Genomic DNA, 21190 nt, shown 5'->3' with positions numbered 1-21190 from the left:
CAATAAGCATTAAAACCTAAAAAATAAAAACCATTTGCCAACTATGCTGTCCAAAATGACACAAGTAGCTATATATATTAAAATTCAAATAAATTAAAGTTAAATAAAATTTAAAATTCAATTTTCCAATCACATCAGACAATTTTCAAATGTTGAATAAATGTGCACAACTAAGCTCTATTGTATCACAGAGCACAGAACATTTTCAGCAACACAGAACTTCATCTGGTAGAATATGTAGTATGTGTGAGAACAGGAGAAAGTTCCACAGAATGACATAAAGCTAAACTGATAAATCCTCCTGCTTAAGTGTTCCCTATTAAATTACTGGGAGCCTTTTCTAAATGTTGCCATAATTTCATGTTTCTTCTTCTTCTTCTTCTTCTTCTTCTTCTTCTTCTTCTTCTTCTTCTTCTTCTTCTTCTTCCTCCTCCTCCTCCTCCTCCTCCTCCTCCTCCTCCTCCTCCTCCTCCTCCTCCCTCCTCCTCCTCCTCCTCCTCCTCCTCCTCCTCCTCCTCCTCCTCCTCCTCCTCCTCCTTCTTCTTCTTCCTCCTCCTCCTCCTCCTCCTCCTCCTCCTCCTCCTCCTCCTCCTCCTCCTCCTCCTCCTTCTTCTTCTTCTTCTTCTTCTTCTTCTTCTTCTTCTTCTTCTTCTTCTTCCCCTCCTCCTCCTCCTCCTCCTCCTCCTCCTCCTTCTTCTTCTTCTCTTTTTCTTTTCTTCTTTTTTGACTTTCTGTCTTCTCCTTTGTTTTTATATATTTAAAACCTTTGATAGATAAAACTGTGCAAACTTTTGTTTGAAATTCTCATAGTCACTGGATGCAATGTCACACATCTGGAATCTCAGTAGCTTCTGAACCTGAGGCAGGAGGATCACAAGTTCAGAGTCAGCCTCAGAAATTTAGCAAGGCCTTAAGCAATTAGCAAAGCCCTGTCTCAAAATAAAAATAAAAAAGTGCTATAGATATGGCTTATTGGTTAAGAGCTCCCATGTTCAATCCTAGTACTTAAATCAATTCTCATAGTTTATCTCACTAATATGGAGACATATTTGAAACAGCATCCTATGATATAGGTAATCCCTTGGATGGACTGTTTTAATATTTTACATATGAAAAAATCAAGTGTCAACTCATGGCTTTGTAGAAAGTCAATATTGCTTCTGATAAAGTGAATCTATTTCTCCCATTTTACTGGAGCTTGTCTTCCTCATAGATTCATTGGCTTTACTTTATTTAAGCACACATCAGATCTAAAGTAGCATTTTGTCACATTAGAACACAGTGAAGAAAACAAACAGGCTGATCTCAGAGGAGACAAAACATCGGTATGCATAGGTATTTAGACACCCTTCTTTGAAAAGCTCCAACTCAAACCATGACAAAAATGGTGGACTTGAGAATTTCATTCTAGATTTGTCTGAATATGTTTGCAAAATTATCTGTAGTGTAATATTAACATTGTACAACAATACAATAATTGAAATGTTCCAGAATGTAACAATGATAAATGTATTTTGAAATTTAAATAATTTTAAAAAATGGATCTGAAAATAATTGAAGAGGAAAGGGAATTAATTTGTTGACTTTAATGCAACATGAATTATTGAAGCTCATATAGTCTATGATTTGTCTACAAGGACAATGAATCAGCCTGATAATAAGAAGCATTGTGATGTTGAAAGATAGAAAATCAGTTGAAAAATCCTCAGCGGGGAGAAATGGATAAAGGAGTTTTGTAGGTGACCACAACAAAAGGGAGTGAGCTCAACAGCAATGAAATGAGGGATCAGGACTTCAGAGAAGAAAGATTTTGTTGTGTTATGCTTTGTTTGTTTTAAGCAAGTGGAAAAGTAATATTGGAAACAACTGGTAAAGACTCTGAAGATGGCAGGTTATATTTCTAAACTCTTAAATCTGTGGAATTTAGGAAACTAAATGGCTTTTGTTTAAAAAGGACACATGGAAAGTAGAGCCCTCTGGTAACATCCAATTGTCACTGAGGCAAGCAGATAGAAACTACATTGTGAAAACAAGAGAAAAGAGACATAAGACCAGTGAAAATAATAAAGTGTTCTGAGGGCTGCAGTGCATGTGTTAAGGGTATCTGGAAAGAAGGAGTGTGGAATAATTATACTGGATGTGCGGAAATATGAAACTTGTCTACAAAGAACTGAATTTTCTAGGTGAACAAAGATGATAGAGATGAGACATAGGGCAGAACTGACTCGTTAGGCACAGGTTGAAGAAACCATCTAGAGAATTCATCAGACTGAAACCTTTGCTCAACATTCAAGATGGATGCTGTTGAGTCCTTGAGTATCTTCTAAAATAAGTACAGCAATCACATTTTATTTGTTGTTATCAGGAAACTTATTTGACTTCCTGCCTGTTCAGTTTGGGTTGATATAGCCATCCACAGTGTCTAGAAGTTTCAAGTCTTGCCAATGTGAACTATCAAATTTTACCCCAGATATTATGGGGCTCAAATTTGGACCTACTTTAGAAAGCTCCTGCTTATTTAATAATTAATAAGAATTTAATGCATACATGTCATGTGAAAATTATTATTCCAATTGCTGATTTGAATGATAAAAACTCTTCAAGCATGGAACTAACAGTCCAGTGATAAAACAATTAAGACCATTAACAATAAATTAAAAATTAATTACTTCATTTAATTACAGTCATGGTAGATATCCGAGAAAGATTTATGAAATACTAAGAAATGTTAATACAGGAGAAGCTGTCCTGATGGGGCAAGGGTGGTAATTTTAGGGGATGAGAAGTGAAAGGAGACAGAGGGGAGTTTTATTAAAAGATAAAATTTTGCCTGAGAACTTAAAGGAAACTGGTGGTGCAATAAGAAGATGGAAGGGAAGAAAAACATTCTAGGCAAAGAAGAATAACAGTTCTTGGGTAAGTAAAAAGATGTGGTTCATTTGAGTAACTGGAAAAAAGGAGTGAGCCTGGGGTATAGTGAAATAGAAACAGTGTGGCACTAAGGTAACCAGTCCTGATGCCATGCCCTTCCTCAGCTTCCTCAGCACATGCATGTACTCTCTCAAGCTGAGACATATCATCTCCTTTCCCATCAAGAGTCCTTGTCTTTCCTAGCCAAAATGTGTTCAGTCTATCTTTGAATTTCTATTCTGATTTTTCCCTGTATTCCTCAACCACATTCTGGATGTGTTCACATACAGAGCCTTCTAGACTCACTTATCTGATTGACTTATCCATTTGGATAAGACTCATTCTGTTTTCAGAGTGTTGATCATTTCTTACATGTTAATATATATAGCCTTTGGTACCTAGCACACATATTTCTTTGCAAACACTGACTTGCAACTACTGGTAGCCAAATTTGTGAATTGCCTTGGGTAATATATGGTAGGTGCACATTGTATACATTTGACTTTCATCACAGTATTTGTGAGCACCATCTCTGTATTAGGCTCTGTGGTAAATATTTGGGCTGCAATGATAGCTTGTACCCTAAGCAGGTCAGTGTTCAACCACAGAATGTATAGGTTATCAAGGAGATCAACTGATATTTTTTTTTCTTCTAAGAACAGGAGAGTAAATACAGAGATAGATGAGCAATGACATGGAAGAGGAACTGCAGGATAGAAAGACTGAAGAAAGAATAAGCCCACTGCTTTATCACTGAGGGTGGATATAAGTATAGCGTGTCTACCTACTCTCCTGCTTTCAACAAGCACCTCTTGGTGTATAGTGTGTAGTATGCACTGTTGTTCTAGGAGTAAGGAATACCTAGGAAATGGGCAAGCAAGCCCTGCCCTTAAATAATTCACATTATGGATGAAGAAACTCCCAGCCCAAGTTATGAGCACTGACATTCTACTTCTTACTGTGTCACTACATTGGACCTGGCTAGCACCTCAGCAGAGGACTAAGAATGCAAAAACAACCTCAGAGGTTTTAAAGTGCTGAACCCTGACATTCTGCTTCCTGCCCAACTGCTGTGAACACTGAGGTGATTCAACAGTGATCTACAAGAAAGCAGAGCACAGATGGGAGAAAAAAGAAGGGTCACTGAGTTACACCCTCTTTAGCAAAGAAAATCTCAAACATTACTCCCAGATGTGACAGTCACTGAAGTTTGGCTTTCAAGTTTGCCCTCTGGGTTTCATTCTTTGTAACCTGAGAGTAAGCATACTTCTCTGTTCCAGACAATAGTTTTCTGTCCCCTTGAGTAGACTATGATGTGCAGACTTCTGTAATCTTTCTATAACAGAAAAGAGTTCTTAACTCAAAGATGTTAAGATGGCAAGTGGTTGGTTCTATGTTTGCTAGACCTACTCACCTCTAGAAATGCCACAGGAAATGTCTAAGTTCTCCAGAAAATCTTTTGAAGTTGTCACTGCATGGGGGATGCCTCAGACTTAATATTTCATTGGGTTAAACATAGTGAATAATTTTTATTTCCCTGGGACCACAAACGGAGATAGTCAACCTGGGTCATTATATTTAATTCTTGAAGGCAAATATTTTTCAATGTGTCTATTCTTTCCCCTATCCAGACTGTGCCCACAAAACTATTTTGTGAATTGCAGATAAACTGGAATTGATTTGATTTGGAATAACTAGGAATAACTAGGAATGAATGTGACATGAGAAAAAAGTATGTCATTAAATAAGTGAAATAATCCAATAATGACAGTCCACACAGCCTACTTTTGTTCAGGCCAAGTTCAGTATCTTTGATTCATTATTACCTAGATTCACCTTTGGCTCTAAATTTTGTATGTCCTTTGTTCTGCTAAGTTTTATCTTATTGTTTGCATCAGACAAGCTCTGACAGTGTTCCTTATCCTTTTACTCCTCCATTCATTCAATGAACATGTTTTTCCCATGTGCTCGGCCTTTGGCTAGTGCAGAAATAAAACACAGGTGCCCGCCTCTATGAAGTTCACAATGCTGCTATTTGTCTGATTTTTCACTTTTATTATATTAATTTTCCTGTTATTGTATCCAAATGAGCCTATATTTTTTTCCTGATTTTTTTTCTATTCCTGCTACCTATCAATAGAATATAAAAACTACTAACCCAAATATGTGGATGTGATACGTGATTTTTGTCTTTATTTTCACATTACATTATTAGGTCCTCTGAATAATGGGTTATCTGTTTAATAGGAAAAAAATTGAAAGAAAAACTTTCAAAAAAAACCCCACTATTAATCAAGGAAAATAATACATTTGCACTTTTAATCTTGCTGCTAAAAAAACTTCACTAATATTTTGTTTCTTTTTGAACGCTGTAGTGATTCTATTTCATAGAATAATTTCAGTATCCTTTCAATGCATCCTCTTTAGTAAAAATTTTTTTAAAATATATTGTTTATCCTCAGAAATTTTATTCCATTTGATTTCAAAACAAAATGATCATAGGATCCTTATGAAAACCCTGTTTCCTAGATAAGGTAATGATAAAAATATGTGAAAAAAATTTTAAAAAGTTATTAATGTTGATTTATGCAATGTCTTCCTATTTGATTTTGTTTGCTCATTCTGGATTTTGATTTTTCATTATTTACCCTAGTAAAATATTTTCAGGGGCTGGGGATATGGCTCAAGCAGTAACTGTGCTTTCCTGGCATGCTTGGGGCTCTGAGTTCGATCCTCAGCACCACATAAAAATAAGATAAAGATGTTGTGTCCACCAAAAACTGAAAAATAAATATTAAAAAACTCTCTCCTCTCTCTCTCTCTCTCTCTCTCTCTCTCTCTCTCTCTCTCTCTCTCCTCTCTTTCTCTCTTTAAAAAATTTTTCATTGTAGTTTAGCACAACCCATAAAATGTTTCATAAAAAATTTATTTTTAAAACACACAGGCATTATGAGTTTACAACTTCTGAGTTCTTTAATTTTACAGATGGAGACATGCAACTCTTCCACTGAATTACATGCCCAGCCCCACAAAAATCTTTTAACTAATCTTAGGGTATTTCTTGTTCTATAATATAATCACCTATTTCACAAGAATTTTCTAGACCTAACATGTATTAATTTCTATATAGAACACTCTAGTAAAGTCAAAGCAAGATATACATATATTTATAGCATTATAATTGATGTACTTCAAAGATATTCTACATTTTTGTGTGTAATCTTCCTATTCAGTGTTAAAAAATTTCTGAAACTCCAGTCAAAATCCTGGTGAGGCACTGGGGATGTAACTCAGTGGTAAGGTCCTTGCCTGTCCTGTGTGAGGCCCTAGGTTTGATCTCCAGTACCATAAAATAGATGAATCAGTAAATAATTAAATAAAAATAGGGAATAGTTCACTCAAAATAATTGTGTATACTCAGAATGCCTACATTATATTTATAATACCTTTTGGAAAGAATTTATCAGTTATCTGTGTTAAGCTACTTTTTATATAAATAAAGTTATAAATAATACAGAGTTTCCAAACTGAGCATAATATAACCTTCAGACAAGCCACAATTTTGAAATACTAATGTTTATGAATTTTGATAGTGATAAAATATTCAAAATTATTTTAAAAAACATTTAAAATTGTGTGACCTTTGTGATAATATTTTGGGCAATATTTGTGTATTCGTAGAGTACCCTCTCTAAAATATATACATCAAGTAATATTTTATTTGGGTACAACATATTTTATGCATAGCACCTGCAGACAAAAAAAAAAAAAAACATTCTTCTGGGGTCTCACAGAATCTCACCTTTTTCTTTGAAATACCCAGAAAATGTGATTATTCCTTTAGATAAAATTTAGATAGCAAAGTTCTTCATTTTTCTTGCATGTAAAATTTCTTGTTTCCTTTAGGATAAGCCAGTTCTAATTTTTGAAAAATCTTTGTAAAGAATGTATGTATGATTCATAGTTTTAATAATAATATTAGCAGCACTATTTGGTAATGGATATTTCCCTGTAGAATATAATTGTACATACATTGGGTATTAAAAGATTTATCAAATTCTTGCTCATGATTCCATTAGGACTAGCTACTTATTTTCTCTAACTACCAATTAGTGCCTCTTGATAAAAATAAACATTGTCAAATGATTTGATCTGATAATTTATAAGAACTTTACACACTTTTTTCAAAATTTTAAATGTTACATAGCATAAAATTTATTATTTAAAAAAATTTGTTATTGAATTCAATGAAAATTGATACAAAATATTTTTATCCTTCTAATCTCTTATATTAACAGCTCTTATTTGTAATGATAATATCACATTTAGTTCACATTCAGTATATTTCTCTTTCTCAGGCTAAGGGGACTTAGTAGATCATAAAGTAATAAAATGAAACATCCATGCTAAACCAAATCCCACACCAAACCAAAGTAAAGTAAATAAGTTAAACTAACTTCAGTTTTTTAAGTATGAATTAAGAAATTCTATGCTATTATGAGATCAATTATGTTTTAATATCAAGCTCAAGAAGTTGTTTTAAAACTATTAAAATCAAGAACTATATGTAAGGGCTGGGGATGTGGCTCAAGCGGTAGCACGCTCGCCTGGCATGTGCTGGACGCTGGGTTCAATCCTCTGCACCACATACAAATAAAATAAAAATGTCGTGTCCACTGAAAACTAAAAAATAAATATTAAAAAATTCTCTCTCTCTCTCTCTCTCTCTCTCTCTCTCTCAAACAAAAAGGAAACAAAAGTAAAATGTCACACACAATGACAAAATTGCTCATTTTCCTAACCTATTGAAATTTGCAATGCTGTTACACATCAATTCACCACAAAATAAAACATTTATTATCCAAATGAACTCTTATGACTACAAGTGACAAAATATGAGGTGACACAAAGACAGCACAAACCCAGATGATCACTGAATATTTTTCATTAAATTTTTAAAATTTGGTTTAATTATATGTGACAGTAGAATGCACTTTGATACATTATATATAATTGAGTATAATATCTCATTCTGGTTTTACATAATATAGAATCCTACCCATTATATAGGTATATATGTGCAAAGGGTAATAATGTCTGTTTCATTCTACTATCTTTCTTACATCCATACCCCCTTCCCTTCCTTCATTCTCCTCTATCTAAAGTAACTCTATTCTTCCGAAGACCCCCCCCACACTTATTGTGAATTAGCATCTGTATATTAGAGAAAATATTTGGCTTTTGGTTTTTCAGGATTGGCATAGTTTACGTAGCATGATATTCTCCAGCTCTATTTATTTACTGGCAAATGCCATAATTTCATGCTTTAGGCTGAGTAATATTTCATCATAATATATGCATATATGTCTGTGTGTGTATTTATATGTGTGTACATATATATATATATATATATTCATTTATTCATCTGTTGAATAGCACCTAGTTGCTTTCATAGTTTAGTTATTGTTAGTTGAGCTACTATAACCATTGATGTGGCTGCATCACTATAATATGCTGATTTTAAGTCCTTTGGGTATAAATCAAGAAGTGGGAGAGCTGGTTCAAATGGCGGTTCCATTCCGAATTTTCTGAAGAATCTCCATAGTGTTTCCATAATGATTGCAACAATTTGCATCCCCTCCAACAATGTATGAGTTTATCTTTTTCCCCACATCCTCACCAACATTTATTGTTGTTTGTATTCTTGATAATTGCCATTTTTACTGGAGTGAGATAGAATCTTACTTTTGATTTGCATTTCTCTAATTGCTAAAGAGGTTGAACATTTTTTCATGTATTTGATGATCAATTGTGTTTCTTCTTCTGTGAAGTGTCTGCTCATTTCCTTAGCCCATTTATTGAATTGGGTTGTTTGTTTTTTTGTGTGTGTGTTATGTTTTTTGAACTCTTTATATGTGCTAGAGATTAATCTGAGGTGCATGTGGTAAATATTTTCTCTTATTCTGTATTCAACATTATTGATTTGTTCCTTTGCTGACATGTAAAAAAAAATTAAAACCTATCTCTTATTCTGCATGAAACTCAATTCAAAGTAAATCAAAGGCTTAGACACTAGACCAGAAACCCTGCGCCTAATAGAAAAAAAAGTAGGCCCAAATCTTTACCATATCAGCTTAGGATCTGACTTTCTTAACAAGACTCCTTAAAAACAGGAGGTAAGATCAAGAATCAATAAATGGGATGAATTCAAACTGAAAAGCTTCTAATCATTGAATTTTTAAATCTTCTCTTGAGAGTGGTAGATCTACAGCTATTAGTACCTGTTTGCAGTTAATAGACTGGATAGAATTCCTGAAATAAAATGTAAGCGTACTTCAAAAATATGCCGAAACAAACTTTAAAGCATTGAATAAGTACTTTTAAAAATAAGATATAAAGGAAACCTATGTGTATGCAAATATGGGGTTGCAATGAAAGAAGAGGGATGGGTTTTTATATTGTCACTGGAAAAATACTGAGATGCATATGAAGAATGAGTTTAGTAATAAACAAGCTTTCCAATACTCTTTGAAGTGATGGATATATATATTATCTTTTGAGATGTGACAATAGCTTTTCAGATTTGTATATGCCCTAACTTATAAAATCGTATGCATTAATAGTTGCCAGTTTTTGTGTATCAACTATAACTCAAGGAATTTGTTTTAAAAATCAAAAACTAAAGAAAAAATATAGTTTGTGCACTCAGGAATTTGAAAAAGACTTGCACTTTGCAGGTTTGTTGAATGATAATTGCTTTTCTTAAAATAAGTTAGTTCCATGACCTTGTTGAATTCTTTAATGAACTTAATAGAACTTGCTATAATGAGGATCTTAAGCATCCCCCAAAGATCTATGTGGAAAGGCTTGGTTCTCTCATTGTGGAGCTGTTGGGAGGTCATGAATCCTTTAAGAGTCTGTCCTATTGCAAAGTCTTCTGATCACACAGGATACGACCTTTAAGAAAATATTGAGACGTAGACTGCTTCCTCTCTCTTTTTCACTTCTCAACATAAAGTGAGCAGCACACACTCCCCATTCTGATGTGCTGACTTACCACAGGCCCAAAGCAATGGGGCCAAATAGTTTAGGGGAGAAATCTCCAAATCTAAGTTGATGAATGGAGAACTGGCAAACACAGAAATTCAGATGTCCATGAACAACTGATATATACTGAAGAAGCACAGGGAGAGCTGGAGATCTAACTTTGAAGAACACACTTTCAAATTAAAAATAAACAAATATACAGACTAGGAGATCAAATACAAATACTTTAGGGAAACCTAATTACTTAATTATTAAGATAGAGAATTCTAATTGATTTTTTTTTTAAGCGAGAGAGAGAGAGAATTTTTTTTTAAATTTATTTTTTAGTTTTTGGCGGACATAACATCTTTGTTTGTATGTGGTGCTGAGGATCAAACCCGGGCCGCACGCGCGAGGGCGCTACCACTTGAGCCACATCCCCAGCTCTCTAATTGATTTTTAGATACATTTTTACAAGTCATTTTAACACAACATATATTTCTTAAAAATAGAAATGTCATTTATAAAAAGTAATTATAGCTTGACATAAGTTTTAAAGCAATAAACAGAACAATAAAGATTAATTGTCAAAGATTTTTTTAAGTGAGTGATCCACATATATGTCTGTATTATGCATGTGTGTAATTTCTCACTGATGATAAGTGGAAATACAATGTTAAGATTATATTAAAATAGTTATATCTAAATGTTTATGAAACAAAATTGATTTAAAATTTTTATTTACAGAAGCAGGTTAAATTTTTTTCTTTAGAAGTTAGAAAGTTTTATTTTAAAGTTTTATATAAATTTAATATTTCACATCTTTCTATAACATACACTTTTCTTATGATTGTATAATTTTAAGATAATATAAAGACTTATGTTATCAGGCCTCTTGTTTTTCTATTTCTGTTAAATCTTCCAAGCTTATATTGTTACTCATAGGTGGAATGATATGAAAATATTGAAAAATGCTGAGATAGTATATAATATAAGCATATATATATATGGCTGATTACTTCTGATGAAATTGGGTCAAAATTCTTATTTAGAATCTAATAAAATAAGAATATGTATCATTTTGGAAGAGTAAAAAAGGGAACAAAAATAACAACCAAACCATTGGACTTTCCCCAAAGAAAGTAATCATTATGGAAAACTCATGTAAATAGGTCAGGTAGATTTGATACAGCCTGAATACAAAGATATTGAAATTCAGATGCATGTGAACTATATTTAAGTTCTAAACAGCAGCTAGAAAATTACTTGTAAATAAACTTACATCAATGGATTCTGAGAATGGAAAAAATTCTTAACAATTTTATCAGAAAGCCAGAAGAAAACTGAAGTGTCCTGAGCAAACCAAGAAGTAAGGTCACCACAGCACAAAGCAAAATAATAACTGCTTATATCCATCATGCTTTGTAAGACTATTGTGTATTACAGTGTCAAAGAACATAAGTCACATACTATCTTGTGCTTCTGAAGGCACAGGTCTGAAAGAAACCCACATGAATGGTAAACTATCGTGCAAAGTGGTGGTCGTGTCCATAGTTTAAATCAGAATACTTCTGAGGGCTTTCTATTATACTAAATACTGTCTTCCTACTTAAGGACTTTTATAAACAAGGAAAGGATAGACTTTAAATATTCTGCTAGAGACATAGAGGTAGATACTAATGGAATTGAGACTTGAATGCAGGCAATGTAATACCCTATAACTACATTATATCAATACTATAGTATTGCCATCTACCCTAGCTGGGTTCACAAAACCTGATTATTCCAATAACTTAAGGAAGCAGCAAAGAAAGCACTAAAACACACAGAAGTACATTTTCAAAATTCAGGGATGGCTCTCTGAACTTAGGAGTCTGTAGAAAAAGAGAGAGCCTCTAAAATTCTTTATTCTTATGTAGGGGACACACAAGGGGAGTTTCCATAGAACATTCTATTCCCAAAAGGGCAAAGGGGTAAGATTATAAAAGAACAGGTGAGTGTAACTCAATTCCAACAGGTGACACCTACTCCTGGAGCCATGCCTTGTTATCCAAGGTAGGGTAACACCCAAATTACTATGACCTGGTACTACCATGACAGAGGGAATGCAATAATTGTTCAGAACCCTGTGCATCAGGACGTAAAGACATCTGTATCCAGGGCAGCTACCAACACTCTAGTAATATTTTTCTGATGGCTGGGTTTATTTCAGTGACAGAGTACCTACCTAGCATGCATGAGACACTGGGTTTGACACCTAGTACCATAAAAAATTAAATATTTTTCTACAGTATATTTTTTTCAGCAAATTATTCATTAACTTTAGGTAATAAAGTTTGGTGACATACACATGCATCTCAAATTTATTCTTTTCAAATAATGTATATTGTATTAATATGAAATATAAATACAAAATATACATAAGTGATTTGGGAACATTTCACAGACTCACAAAGTAATCTATTTCTTCATCTACCTATGATAATTTTAGTTTGAAATATAAATCAATGAACAGATTGTATAATGTTCATTTTCCTAGAATTATACTTTTTATATCTCTTCTTTACAATTACAAGGTCAATGAAGATGAAAAGAATCATTTCTCTGAAAAGATTTACAACCTCCCTTCCCTGACACAGTCTCTTGAGCAGACCACACTTTGAACTAGTTTCTCTCCCCATTTGGTCTAAATGTCTGCTGTAAAATACTTCCCTGAAGGAGGGATTTTAAATCAACCTTGATTTAAATCTCAGGTCTCAAGCTAAGCAAGAATATTTCTTATTTTTCTTGATATATATAATGTTTAAAACTCATACTCCATATTATGTGCTTATTATGTTTATTCTCAACCCAGGATATAAATATGCAGATCACTCCAAGAGAAGAGCAGATGCATAACAGAATAAATAAATAAATAAATGGCAGGTAAAGTCCTTCTTCTATACAAGTAACAGCAAACCTTGGAATAAAAGTGAAGTAAGAGTAAGTAATTGAAAATAGCAGTCCAGTGTATGTAAAAAATATGTAATGGCTAATGCTCTTAATTTTGTTTTTAAATTAAAATACCAATTATGCAACTTTCATGCCAAAATTGTGAATGTTAAGAATCTAATTTGGGATGCACTGTGAACATTGAGAATGCTCATAAATTGATACATTATTATGGAAAATGTTGACTTCACAAACCAATGTTGTCTTACTAGGATTTCAAATGTCCAAATAAACTAAACTTTTATCTACTGGACATATTTTATTAAGAAATTTTATTCATTTAAAGAAATGCCTGTGATCTTTCACTCTAAGTAAATACATAATTGTTGTCTGTATATAAATTCTTGTGTTTGTAAATCAAATCAGATAATAAACCAATAAGTGTTTCATCCTGTGAAAATACCTAAATGAATATTTTATTTACTTTTGCTTAGGTTGTAAAGCAGTTGGAATATAAGAAAAACACTAGGAGTCCCTCCGGGAGGCATCCACTGGGTCTTGAGAGGGATTAGCAGACATATTGATGTGCATGTGAGCAAATCCATATCCTTGAGTATAAACATGTCAATTGAATAGACAATCATTAATCTAAGCAACTGTAAGGCAGAAAACAATAAAGAATAACCCTTGATATTCTTACTATAGGAGACCTTATATAACATAAATCAAAAGAAAGTTGTTCCAAATATGAATGCTAAGTGGGTGTCAAATGATTTTCAGAAGAATTAATGCTTAGATTTTCAGGGATCAAATTTGAAGTCAATTTGCTTGTCATTAGAAGCACTGTGTAGTGGGTTCCATGAAGATTGACATAATCATGGTTTAAAGTCTCCCCAGCAAAACAAAAGAGTCAGCATCCTGTCTGTACATTTACCATGTAACACAAACACCAAAGCTCTTCTAGAAATCCTTCAGAAAGCACATGTCTCAATGATCAAGTGAGTGTTGCTGAACCTGTCAGACATTGCTGTTTATGAGAATTATATTTCTTCAAAATGCATTAGATTTGAATCCTAAAATGCATGTTGCAAAAATATAGTTAATTTATGCACAATTTGGAAATGAGCAAAAATGATGAAAGTATATTCTCCTAAAAAATTAAAGAAAAGAAAAAGGAAAAAATTCAATACAAAGTCTTTCTTTCCAAGACAAACTGAGTAACAAATAGGACTCAAACTATATTTTATCAATATTTTAATTAAGTATTCATTTTCTTTGCAAAGATTTCTCTAGATTTTGAAAACTTGTCTGTGGTTACCACAACAAGAAAATCTAAACAATAAATGTTATATGAAATGCATTTTTCACATGTCTCTACTAAATAAGCCACCTAATCTTTTGATAATTTTTTTTAAAAAAAGATATAGATAGATACTTAAGTCTGATAGACACTTTCTTAATTCACGTTGGCACAAAACTAAATAAAAGCCCTATTTAAGAAACAAAAATTGATAGCAAATCTGATATAGCAGCAAACTGTTGAAAAAAAATTAAAGGAAAAACAAAGTTGTTGTAGTCCTAGTCCCACCAGGATATATACAGGTTCAGAATCTTACAATTCTCTCCAGATAACGATTATTCAAAAGGAAATACCAGTATCAGTAATACCATTTCAATCCTTTTTAAGCTTACTTTTTGTTAGTAAAAATTATATTTTAACTAATCTTATTATTTTGAGAGTATTGGTATACATAAGTACTAGTGAATTTTTCTAAGTGACATTTCAAAATTAACATGTTTGGTTACTGAACACTTATTATAAAGACATCAAGTTTTAAAAATATTCCTATATAGCCAACTGTTTCTTTTAGACAAATTTCTACATTCAACTTTTGAGTATACTATCATATCTCAGAGTCTTTATATATCTATCTTCATGAATTTTCAGGTTTGAAGATTAATAGCTCATGTGACAGCTAACAAATAGGACCCTACTTCCAGATCAATCATTTTACCCAAACTCTTCACAGCCTGTGTTGTGATGAGGAATCAAAAACATGTTCAAGCTTACTGTAATATTTGCCAGAGAAGAAGCAAAAAGGAAATATGTTTTCTAGCTGAGTTTTACTGATAAATGAAAGAAAGATCCAAGCATACCTATTGCAATAACAGTGCAGAAGGGTGAAGATGCAGAAGGGTTAAGGTTAAGTTTGTGCTCACAATGAAGACTCATTAAGTATTTCCTTAATCTAGAGGAAGAAAGTTTCCTTAACCTACATGGGGTAGGTACAGAATAAGAGGAGAAAATAAATATAGCTGCATTTAGAAAACTTGGATATTTGAGAGTGCAGGATCTATCCAAATATTAATAAGTAGATGTGATTGACTTCTTATACTTCAGATAAAAATAAATATAAATAGAATATTCTATCATGCTTCCAAAAGTATCATCATTTATGCCCCCAGTTTAAAGTCACTAAATTACATAAAGAAAATGTTTTTCAGACAATAGCAGATTCTTATATCCAGCTATCAAGTAGATATATTTTATTTCAACTTGGCTGTGTAAACTAGATTGGCAAAACACTATAAATGAATAACTTTTTATGTTCCACGACAAGTTTAAAGAATATAAATGTCAGGGTAATCCCTTGGAATTTAATTTGTCTTCTAAAGGCACACTTGCATTCCTTATTCAGATTACCACACTTAAATCTGCATGTCAGTCAACAGGAAGTGAAAACTTTGATATACTGGAGCTAGGCTGAGGTTCTAGTACTGGATTTGCAATTCACTTACCATTCACTCATTCATTCTACAAAAACTTCATCCTATGCACTGGGATACAGTACTGAACAAAACACAAATGTTCTGGTATCACAAGGCATTGAGGGATTCACAACACTTAGTTTTTACTTTCTTCATTTTTTTTTCTATTAAATTCTATAGGGTTGCAGTGACTTGTTCTTGGAATTTAAATACCTGACATCTCATGAATATAAATTTTTAATGACCAAAATAACACAATGGAAAAGTTAGATGATGATTAGGACCACCATCTCTATCATCTAAGCTTCTATCACAAAACACCTTAGACTGAGAAATTAATAAACAAAAAGAATACACTGATTACAGTTCTAGATACTGAAGTCTAAGATAAAGATGCAGGTAGATTAGACACGTGTTAAGGTATTATTCCTCACAGACAGCATTCTCTATGCACATTTTCATTGTGTGAAATGTACTAGGAACCAGTTCTTTTAAGCTTCTTTTAAAAGGGCACTGTTGTAGTCAGCTTTTTCACAGCTATAAGTAAAAGATATGACCAAAACAATTGTAGAGGAGGAAAACTTTATTTGGAGGCTTATGGTTTCAGAGGTCTTAGTCAGATAGCCAGTTCCATTCCTCAGGGCTCATTGTAAGGCAGAATATCATGGTGGAAGAGTGTGGCAAAGGGAACCAGTTCAAGGGATGATCGGGGAGCAGAGAGACAGATTCCCCTCCTAGATACAAATATAAACCCAAGAGCCACACCCCCAATTTCCAAATCCTTCAGCCACACCCTACCTGCCTTCAGTTACCACTCAATTAATCCCATGAGGGAATTAATTCACTGATTTCTGGAAGACTCTCACAATCCAATCATTCCTTCTCTGAACCTTTCATTGTCTCACACGTGATCTTTTGGGGATGTCCTCACATTCAAACCATAACAGGAACAGATTTAGGAGGGCTTTGGCCTCATGACATACTTTCCAGGGGCCCTCTTTCTTCATACCAGCACATCAGGCATTAGATAATTTTTATTCACTTATTGATTTTGTCTTCAGTGCTTAGGTTTGGAGCCAGGAATTTGCACGTGCTGGGCAAGTGCTCTACCACTCAGCTACATCCCTAGCATAGCAGATTACATTTGAACATGTGAATTTTGGAGAGACACGAACATCCAGACCATAGCAATCATTTTCAGCACAAATTTCCCATAATGCAAAGTACTTTTTCACAAGTAGAAATTAACTCAAAGTATATCAGTACATCTACTTACTAATGCTGAAGAAGTAGCATCAGCCATATATATATATATATATATATATATATATATATATGTATGTATATATATATATATATGTGTGTGTGTGTGTGCGCGCGCGTGCATATATATATATGTATGTCACAATATAAAATATAAATTATAAGGTTTATACATCTTCCTCTAAAAATATTTATAAAAATTAAATTAATTGAAAGCCAAAATTTGTAAAGTTTTTTGACTTAGTAGAGAATCACTAAAACTATGCTTCTTCTTAAGATACTATCAAAAATATATAAAGCTAAAGTAAAAAAAAAATTCAGATATAATATTTAAAACATTCATCACAAAGTGAAGAAATTTGTAGTACACTTCCCTCAGGATTTTTATCCAGATTGAATAAACCTCTTTGTGAATATCTAAATTGCTTATAAAATTAAATTTTTCACATTTAGATCTCAGCTAATAAATAACAAGCTTATTTTCAAACTATACACATTTGTTCATTTGAAAAAATGATTTTACATGCAGAGTTATGAATTAAAAGGAAAGATAAGCATAAATTTGTGGATGAGTGTCATTCCATAATTAGACATATTAAAAGTGTATAGGATTTTTAAAATTGTCCAATATCCATGTATTTCTTTGTAGTGGGTTCTATAGGCCATATAACTGTCCAGCAGTTATCACCATTCCCTAGTGATGTTCCATGGAAATCAGAATAGTCACCTGAGTACACTTTTATGCAAACAGTATGCTCAATTTTCTCTCAACATAGAAAATCATAGATACAGATATAGACCTTATTTGTGTATAGTTGATAATTTCTTTTCAATTTTACATAACTATTTTTCTTTTTTATCTCTCTCCTTTTATATATAAGTATAACTTTATTTACAAATATATTCATAGTGTTGTAGGGACAAACGAGGCAAGGCATGGGAGACAGCAGGAAATAGTTTTGTGTGGCTGCAGCCAGGTTCAGAGGGCACAGCTTTTGCTGTAATCAATTAATCCGCTGAACTCTGAGTTCAGGTAGTTTCAGAGTTATATACCCAGCATGTAAGGGGTGGGGCTCAGAAGTTCACAGTCTGCAGAAGTTCACATAAAAGCAGCTTTTTCTTTCACTGCTTTGGGCAAGTTAACCCTTCAAGGACAATGCCTGAGAAGGGGAAATCTTCTTCTCCCCTTTCTTTCTTCCCATACCAGCTGTTACCATGGAGCCCAAATGGTAATTTATCTTAAAAATGTAGACATCTCGGTGAATCCCAAGCTCAAGGCCAGAGGCCTTGTTTGCACATTTCTACAAAGTACTATACTGGATATGTTTGTGAAAAACTAGTAAGGGGGTGTCCTGGAGTACTGGTATCTTCTCAGCCAGTGTCCAAGTAAAATAGGGTGACATGAAAATAGGAAGTTTATCTACACTGAACTCTTTTGCAGGGACTCTTTTGCTGACAGTCCTAAAATCAGCCATGGTGAAGATTTCTGGAGAAGCCCAGTTAAGACTTCTCTGTGGAGAAAGGGGGTGACACTTCACTAGGAGGCTCCCTTTTTCATCCTACTTTCTGAGATTTCCAAGTGAAAATCACTGGAATAGAATTTTAAAATGGCAAGCACCATAACTATAATATATTAATTTGGAAGCAAAATATTGAAATAGTTCAATATTGAGCAGAATCCATATACCTTGTATACCTTACCTCTCTTTTTCTAACTTATTCATTTCCATTTTTTTTTGTCATGTTCATAATTTTTGCCCACTCTACGGAATTCAAGAGTTTTTAAATGTAAAAAATTATGCTTGATTTATCTTTATATTAACTACAGTAATGACTCTCAAACCTCCTGGAAAAATAGAGTCAACTTACCCCTAGCAAGAAACCTCACACGTATTCTTTGGGAGCAACTCAGATATGGTGATTATATATATGGTTATTGCTGTGGCTCCAGAGTCTATATGAAATGACTATGCAGAAAAATATTAGTAGATTATTTTTCTTACCTAAGATGCATGTTTTTAAAAAGTTATATAGCTTATCAAGTTACAGCCATACATATTTTAAAGAAATATTTCCATGCAGCTTTAGATATATACTAATTTAAATAATTAGGGTTTATAATTTAGGTTTAGAATATCAGTGACACATATCTATATTTAAAACAAACCATTTTCAAAAAAAGTAAATTAAATATCTCCCATTACATACCCTAAGATAAAATAAATAAATAAAAATCATGGTTACATATATCTAAAACAATATTTTGAACACCAGATTTATCTTTCAATATATAAAAACTTATTTTTATTTAAATTATTTTTATTTAAATCCTACTTTGAAATTGTCAATATGTACTGTTCATCAGATTTGTCATATTTAATACTATCATCTTCTCTTAGATGATTTCATTTGTAAAGGAAAAAAAAAGATATGTTCTATTCAAATAAATCAGAATAAAGAACCACCAACTTCTTTTTGGCAAAAAAAAAAGAAAGAAAAAAGAAAAATAAGAGGTGTAAAGTGTTACATGCATTAAAAATTGTGTGAAATGCAAATGAAACATAGACTTAGGGTAAATGCTTTTGATAACTTCCTTGTAAAGAAACATTGAAATTTTTGGAAAATAATTTTAAAGAAAATTGCCTTTTTTTAAGTTTAAATCTGGACTAAAAATTGTAGATTATTAAAAAAGATTCTGGAAGGGAGAAAGAGTATGTAAAATTGTACTAAATAGAAGTGATATAAGAGAAATTATTTTAAATGGTTTATTTAGCTGTGACATTGACAATTAATAAAATAAAATATGAATATAAAGAGAAATTTGTAAAGGAACACAAAAAATTGAACCACAAATAGTGAATAATAAAAGGAAAAAAGAAAGGAAACATAACTAGATTAAACAAATTAAGAAGATAGGATTCATGTCAGATACATGTGTTCACAATAAATGCCTTTTTAAAAATGTCAAAGATACATGACCAAAAAACCTGAAAGTCATCCTTTATAGCTCCCTCTGTCTCATCACCATATAATGTATCCTTAATCCAAAAATATTTTCTACATCTAAATATTTCACTGACTCATGTATTTCTCTCCATTTCCATACCTAAAACATGACTCCAAGATCTTTTACCTGTGAAATATCAATAGCCTTCTGTTTTGCAGAGTGGTGATTGGACATTTATGGGTTCATCTTTCCATTAATTAATGACCCTCTATTCTGTGCAGTAGCACAAAAGCCTTAATATCGAAAGCCAAAAGCTCAATATTGAAACTAACCTAGAACTATGGAATTCTAAAATGTTCTATCATCTGATTTATAATTTAAATTTTATGTTAGATTAGGTAAGATAAAATTTTAACATATCTAGAGAACAATAAGGTAAGCAGTGTCATGTCAATTGTTCACATTTATTTGAATAATAAGGTTGCACTGAAAGGAGAATTTCCTGATTACTCTAATTATGACCCACATGAAAGATAATGAAATAATAAGGGCAAAAGTACAGAGCCATAGTTTTATAACTCAGAATAAACATCTCCCTCATGATAGGTCACCACCAATAACAGGATCTAAGCAGAACTGACCCTTTGATAGAGCCTCACTTTACTTCTTTAGAGTATGATGCCAAGATTTATAATAGGAAGATTACTTTTTACTATGAATAAAAGTATCTTACATTATATTTCAAAAATAGGTTTGTAAAAATATTTCTACTCTGCTGATTTCATTTCATGCCCATTTCATACTTTAAAAGAGCTTTTAAAAATATATTAAACAAATAAGAAACTCATTTATTGTGAATGAAAATATAAAACAATTTAAAAAAAAGAAAAAAAATTGCTTCATCACAGTTTAGAGTACACTCTAATTGATTATATTTAAATAAATCATGATTCCCACATTTACCATTGACCTATTTCAGAAGGTTTATATAAGGAGGTGATAGATGATAACAGTTCTAAAAAAAGGCTGATGTTGCCTGGGTAGTACATTCTATGTTCATCACATTTGCTTTAGATATTCAAACAGATTCACTGATAATGTAAAAAAAAAAAGTTGTTTAAAATAGAGAATTAAAGCATTTTTCCCTAAATTTGTTTTTGTTCCCATGAAAAATTTTCCTACTAAGCCATCATATTACAATTTCATTACAAATAAATGACCTAAATTTTGAGGCTATTCATGAATACCTATGTAATAAAAATGACACACAACTTAGTTTAGCTGAGGATGAAAACACATATGAATGTACAAAAATCCATCCTATAAAATGATCAAAACTATCTC

At 32.5% G+C, this 21190-nt stretch overlaps 1 protein-coding gene across 7 annotated transcripts in view; it reads right to left on the bottom strand.

The window, feature by feature from the left end:
* Window positions 1-21190, bottom strand: part of LOC144377071 (uncharacterized) — a 411176-nt gene that overhangs the window by 239724 nt on the left and 150262 nt on the right. For 2 of the 7 annotated variants that reach the window (XM_078046332.1, XM_078046335.1), the window contains one exon: window positions 694-857. The exons of the other annotated variants lie outside the window; for them this stretch is intronic. Coding sequence is in view for 1 of the 2 variants with exons in the window: in XM_078046335.1 (XP_077902461.1) it covers window positions 842-857 (16 nt within the window). In the remaining variant the exon portion in view is untranslated. Of the gene's footprint in view, window positions 1-693; window positions 858-21190 lie in introns of those variants that run through there. 7 annotated transcript variants of the gene reach the window in all.

This window comes from Ictidomys tridecemlineatus, chromosome 4 (genome assembly GCF_052094955.1).
Source record: "Ictidomys tridecemlineatus isolate mIctTri1 chromosome 4, mIctTri1.hap1, whole genome shotgun sequence".
NCBI classification, from domain to species: domain Eukaryota; kingdom Metazoa; phylum Chordata; class Mammalia; order Rodentia; family Sciuridae; genus Ictidomys; species Ictidomys tridecemlineatus.
The sequence above is the reverse complement of the archived record's forward strand: the minus strand, read 5'-3'. Positions and strand labels throughout refer to the sequence as shown.